General features: G+C 34.8%; 1 protein-coding gene across 2 annotated transcripts in view; it reads right to left on the reverse strand.

The window, feature by feature from the left end:
- Window positions 1–6,637, reverse strand: part of LOC124555219 (band 4.1-like protein 5) — a 144,189-nt gene extending 137,552 nt beyond the window's left edge. The window contains exon 1 of one of the 2 annotated variants that reach the window (XM_047129073.1): window positions 6,383–6,637. In XM_047129073.1, coding sequence (XP_046985029.1) covers window positions 6,383–6,532 — 150 coding nt within the window. In that variant the 5' untranslated portion in view covers window positions 6,533–6,637. The remainder of the gene's footprint in view (window positions 1–6,382) is intronic. The other variant, XM_047129072.1, reaches the window with a different exon arrangement.
- Window positions 6,638–7,097: the final 460 nt, after the last annotated feature.

Genomic DNA, 7,097 nt, shown 5'->3' on the forward strand with positions numbered 1-7,097 from the left:
TTCTCTCAATTAATAGTGCCAAATAACATAGTTGTATGCTATCTCAGCTGCAACACACAATGAACCATTCCACTTTGAAATTCATATCTGGATGAATCAACCTAGTTTTCATACAAAAAAATTTAAAGTAAAATGTGAGAACAGTTAAATGTTATAATTGGTAACGTTTGTGTGTCAGTATCTGATGTCAAAACAAGCTTGTGAAGCTCCTTGCTTAATTGTATGGCCACAGGACTATGTTTACTTTCCCATGCCTACAATTACTTGTTACATTATGTTGCTTCACTTCAGATATACACGCATTAATAATTTTGAAACAGTGAGCTGAAAATTGCATGTGATGTCCTTCATAGTTTAAATATCACCACAGCAATACTTTACATGTAATAGTGCATATAAAATGTGCTCAAATTTTATGACAATTTACTATTAATGTTAGTTTTATTAATATCCGAAGATATATATTCAATTCTTATCTATGGGTTTCTTTTCAAGGAATCAAAGGAGCGAAACATGGACACACTTTTCTAACTGCAGAAAGGTGCAATAATAATAATAACTGAAAATAGTAGTCAGGCTCACAGTAAAGAACTATTTTTAAAAACTGGGTATCCTTATTGCGTCAATTGAGTACATCTAGAAATCTGTTGTGTATATCAGGGAAAACATTAGTACGTATTTTAAAAATAGTTTTCTATAAATAACTGTAAAACAAGTGCCAGTTTTGATTCACATTGACCAAGGAAAGGAGAGGAAAAAAAAGTCCCATAACAGCACTTTCCGCTGGGAATAAATTTGTATAATAAATTGCTCAAAGCAGATAAAAAGATTGCTAAAATAAACCTATTTAAAAAGACAGCTAAAACATACATCATAATTAATGTATGCGACACAAGGATTATAGAATTCAAGAATGGGGGTTAGTAATGAAAAGGGACAACTACAATAGCCTGTCACATTAAAATATATATCACAATGCAATGCTTTTACCAGAAAAAAGTGCCAATGCCTATAGTGCATGATAGTAATGTCATGTCATTCTTCTGACCTCAGCATCTCACTCAACAGTGATGATGTTGACTCAGTTTTCCCAGATCAAATTAAGGGAGTACATGGTGTCATACATGTTTGTGATCCCGTTGTCACCAGCAGTGGTCCATGGCATGTGCAATGCAAAACTAGATGTCATTATAAGATATTTAGTGCAAATTGTGTATGACCAAGAGGATGTACTGAAGGGGAAAACCAAATGAGGCAGTGTAGTTGTTAAAACAATGGCTTCATATTCGGGAGGACAGAGTTTGCTGTGTACAGCCATCCTGATTTAAGTTTTCCTAAACCACTTCAAGCAAATGCTGGGCTGGATCCTTCATCAAAGCCACATTTGACCACTGCCCTATCCTCATAAACACAGTAACACATTCTGTGTGCATTCTATGTATATTGAAGATATTTATTATCATGGTGATGAAAAATCCTATATCACTGTGAGATGGTCCCTGCATGCATGGATGGATGGATGGATGGATGAATGAATGAATAAGGGTCTAGTTCACCTAGAATTCCAGCACCTATGACACTATGATACAACGATTTGTAGAACAGTTGAGTGCAAAAATGAAGACCAACTGAAGAAAAATATTCTTTATTTCGAATTAAACACGAAATAACATTTTATGCATCTGGATCTTTCTTTCTGCACAATCTTCTTTCCTTCAATGAGAAAATTAAAAGAAACATACTATCAGCTGAGATTTATCACTTCACAATACACTAATTTCCATTACATCAACATGATTTCCTTAACAGCTGTTGCCAATTCACATAGTGTCACCCAATACCTTTGTTTTACAGTTCTTCTCTAAAAACAATGAACTTAATGAAACAATTCAATTTCTACATTACAGGAAAGAAATAAAATTTGAAGTAGTAGATTCCAGAATTGTGAGATAGGACAGCCCATTTATTTGATTACCAGTAGGAACAAGAACTGAAGGCCCGTTTTGCTGGTTACCGACAAGCATGTGATTTATAGGTAGATTTCCATTCTTTATGCACTTCCATCTTCATACAACTACTCCAAATAAAAACATTATAGCCTGACAACTGTTTAACAGAGGAATTTGTTAAGGGAAGAGAATAGGTAATATCAGAAAACATGTATTCAGGTACTGTATACCAGTGCCCCTCCTAAGAGTCGTCAGGCTCATTTCCTCTAGTGTTTTGGCAGATATTTGCAATTTCATTTTTACAATGTGTGGCTGGAGTCAGTCCAATCAAATTTTGTTTACTGGAACATCTTTCATTTGACACCCCAGCATCAATGGAAAGTATTGTTTTCTTTCTCATTACAAACAAGTGATCTTTAAAGCAGATTTTTACCTGCTCATTTGATAGAGTGGTCCCAAATTAGCCTAGCACGTTAATCGATTCATTGATCTTTATTAATAGGAACAGTAAAACTTTATGACTAACCAGTACTCCAGCATCAACTTGCATGCTGCAGGTACTGATGAACTCACCATTTAATCCCATAACCCCACTGAATCAATCAATCGCATGCATGCATGCTACTGCCATGCAGCATTGTTGCTCAGCTGCTGTTAGGGTACTGGTTACTCATCATGGTTTAATATTTCTGTTAATACATATCTAATTTTGTTTGTAATGGGAAACAAACTGATGCTTTCCATTGATGCTGGGCATCAAATGAAACATGTGTTGAGCAGTATTTATTTGGGCTGACTCTAGCAACACATTTCAAAAGGAAATTACAAACATCTGCCAAAATACCAGAGGAAACACATCTGAAGACTTTTAGGAGGGACACCCGCATATAAATATTACTCATGCATGTATATATTCTGCATACAGCCTTAGATACACTGAGAAAATTTTATTTGTGTAATTCATGTAACATGTCTCACATTACAGTAACAAAATACAGGGAACATACAACATTTCAAATTTTTTTGGAAAATTTCTCAGAAGTAATTTAAATATCAGATGTTCAGCTTAGTAATTGCCTACTAGAACACCCTGCAGACTGGTAAAAACATCACTTGATATTTTGACTACTACTACTACAATACACAGAGTAAGGTGGGGTAAATCTGACTGGGTGGGTAAACCCAACCGCCCTCTATTTGTGAGAAACGGCAAAGTGGAGTGATTTTGCATTAGTGTTACCATATAGAGCATTCGAAATAATGAAAATGTCACCTTGACAGCTTTGCCGCATTTGACATTTAGAGACCCAAAAGGCAACAAGTGTGTTTTCGATTGTTTCAATTTAATTTTTGTGCAAATTCCTTCAATTGATTTGCCTTATTAAATAAAATGATCGCAAAACAATAGGTAAGTGATTTTCGTAGTGCATTAAGTGACCTATTCAGTGTATGTATTGTTTTTGTTGGAAATGTCACGTAAATTGTTTCTATGTGTGTTAAATGAAACACGGCATGGTGGGGTAAATCCGACCGCATATTTTTTTATCATTTATGCGTATGGAATCGTTTATTTATGTAAACAAAGTGAATTTTTGTTATCTTTTGGAAAACAGTACAAAATTACAAATGAAAAATGACAACACACAATCAAAACGATATTCGCCGAGCAGTTGTTGCAATGCAAATGGGAATATCTTTATGAACTGTCACTCATGGTTTTAACATTCCGAGATCGACGATGCTGTTGCACCAGTGTGCAATGAAATCATCTTTTTTCAATTAAAATTTACATTAATTTAACTTTCAGTAAATTTAGTACTCTAAACACTATTATTTTTTAATGTATTTTGTTCGTTTATGTAAAAAACATAATTGCTTATAATTACTTCCCAAAAAAACCCCATTCATTTAGAACTATTTCTTTGCAAAATCAGCCAAACAAATAGGAGTCGGATTGACCCCACCATTTTTGCAAATGGCTAGTTTCTTAAAATATGGATATCTCAAAAACTATTGATGGTTTAACAAAAATATTTTGCTCCTTTATATTACCTATAATTTAACGTATATAACGTCAACATCCAACCTCGGATACGCATTTTATAGCCACAAGAAATTACTAGGTCGGATTTACCCCACCTTACCCTACATATGCTCATTCATGTTCTCTTTTTTTAGCCAATATTTCTCTTTTCTCAAACATGGTCAATGCAACACTTGGCCCAAGCAATTTCTACAAACATTTCAATGAGTTGTTAAATTGAGTCAGACAGAAATAAAGTAAGTGAAACCGCTTATTTCAAACATAATCACCATAAGTGTTAATACAGTTATCTCACTGTGGGACAAGATGGCCAGTGATTTCATGGAAAAATGTTTGTGGTTGCCAAGAGAACCATGACTGTATCCAGGCGTGCACCTCTTCATTCCAAGCAAATTGACACCATGAATGTCTTTCTTCAAGCCTCTAAAAATATGTATATCGCGTGGGGAGAGATTGGGACTGTATGGAGGGTGTGTAAGGGCTCCCCAGCAAAACTTCTGTTGTGCAGTCAACACAACCTTGACAACATGTGAATGGGCACTAACCTGTAACAGAATGATACCATCCATCAACATTCCTGGGCATTTGGACTTGATAGTCCAGAAAATCCATGAAAAGTGGGTTGATGATTGGCATCATTCTCTTGTAGGGTGAAGCAGCTGACCCTTGCAGTCAAAGGAAAAGGTCATCATTACTTTCCCGGGGCTGGCGTGCCTGTTGTTTTGACTAGGCTGCAGATGTCTCACTAGGAAGCGCTTACACATTCTCCATACAGTCATAATATCTCCCAAATGATAAGAAACTTTTGGAGCCTTCAAGAAAGACATTCATGGTTGTCTACTTGCTTTGTTTGAAGAGTTGCATGTGTAGGTACAAACACAGTTCTGTAGGCAACCACAAACATTTATCCATGAAGGCACTGACCATATTGTCTCAGAGTGGGACAAATGTATTAACAGTTATGGCGATGACTTTTGAAATAATAAATGGTTTACTTACTTTTTTTCTGTCTCATTTTCATCTGACTGTCCCTTAAATTTAACAAGCTGCCAGAACACATCAAATGTCACATTGATACTAGGTAGAATTTACTATGGAATTAAGGAATATTCTGTTTTGCAACTCCTACTTTAAATTTATATCTTTGACTTCTTTCAACATGCAAAAGAATAATCTCCATGGTGCTGATGGAATATGATTAATGTATTTAAAGTGTCATTTCAGTATGTTCCCTAGTCATTATCTTCAAAATTGAAAAGTAAAAACAGGAAAATTCAGAGGTGATGATGGTGGATATGAAACATGTAGAAATGTTGATTCAGCATAATGTTGATACTTGGCTGATACTCTAACTATACAATTTCTTATTATTAGCACATGGAATATGGCTCACAAAATGTACTAATACTTAACTGACACAGATTTACAATATGCCAAACATGACATGAATTGTGCAATAAAACAAGGGCGAACAATCACCATTTAGCTGTTCCTTAAAGGATAAAACTATTACAGTTTACAGAAGCTGTATGCAACAAGTGTGAAAAGCCGGTAATAAACCAAGAGTGAAACAGTGGAAAATAGTGGTGAAATACATTGTGATTGACACAATGGATTGTGTTGATTACAGTGGCGGGCTTCCTGAATCACTTAGTCTACCACACTGCAAATGATAACGCACGTCACAGTTTCATTTTGACATCTGATTTAGAGAGTGAATATGAGACAAAGCACTTTATTATTTGTAGTTTGAAAACTGAGTAATATAATAACCTTACTTTATAAATTGAAAATCAACACTATAAAGATTTCTATAACAATGGCACCTGGTATAAAACTAAGTGCATTTTGACAGTTGGTCCATACTACTACACACTGTGTGTACTTAACTGAACATCTAATAGCTTTGTGCAAAAGATATCTATAAGTACTTGACTGTTACTGTGAACATAAGCTTGAGAACTAGTAACTAATTCCAATGAGTGACATGGTATTATAGCCACCCAATTACTCTACACTATACAAATGCTAACACTGGTTATACATTAAGTTCCGAAACGTATCCTTAGTATATCACTGCTATCAAGTACAATTATCAGTATGTTTGTTTATAATTTCAACTTTTGAAACGGTACGATAGTTGCTTCTATGCTACTTACACAAGCCACGAAATTATTTTTATATTCAGTGAACAGAACTACGGTGAACACTGACATAACACGCAAAATTTTGTTTCAACAACAGTTCGCAACATAACGATTATGAAGTTAACTAACACGTACGTTCTTTATCATAAGATATGTGTACTTGATATATCGACTCTGTAATGAAGCAAAATCAATTTAATACAATAGATTTTACATTCAAATAATCTCCTTATCATACTTACAGGCAAATTAATTGAGAGGTCAGTGCCATCCAAAAGAATGACCCTACACTGGATGGAGTGTTTATTCACCACAGATCTTTGAGAACCTAATTTCATATGACTGGACTTTTGAGCATTACGCCCCTTTCTACGACTAAGGAACCTTAACATTGTTAATTATATCCGAGGCATTAAATCAAATAAATCCTTTCACTAACATACAAAACACAACCCACTGTGTACACATTACACCAAAGATATGTAAACAACGCTGGCAAAGTTTACGATTACCGAAAGAATGAAAACTTAAACATTTTGGATTGTTTCAGATATTGCCAACAGCGTCGAGCGGAATAACCTGTCATTGTTTATGACGAAATAACTACAGATAAACGTAATATTATTTAACATTCTCTTCTGGTAATAAGAACTCTGAAAAGATAATTCGTTATTAATTTTGTAACTGATTGAGTTAAACGTTTTCAAGTAGCACAAACTGGAAATAAAAGGGGTTTTAGAGATTATAGTAAATACTGTGAAAGTCAAAGTACTGGCACAATCAACAACAAACAGCACAAAACACCAAAATATCACAAAGCAAAGCCCTTGTTAAACGACACGAAACGAGAACGATGGCAGCGCTCAAAGTGGGGTGGCAGTGAAATTTGAATACGAGAAATATGGCGCGGAAATCAGTATCATTGCTTTTTGAAATACGAGTACTAGATAATAATAT

The sequence above is a fragment of the Schistocerca americana genome, chromosome X (genome assembly GCF_021461395.2).
Source record: "Schistocerca americana isolate TAMUIC-IGC-003095 chromosome X, iqSchAmer2.1, whole genome shotgun sequence".
NCBI classification, from domain to species: Eukaryota; Metazoa; Arthropoda; class Insecta; order Orthoptera; family Acrididae; genus Schistocerca; species Schistocerca americana.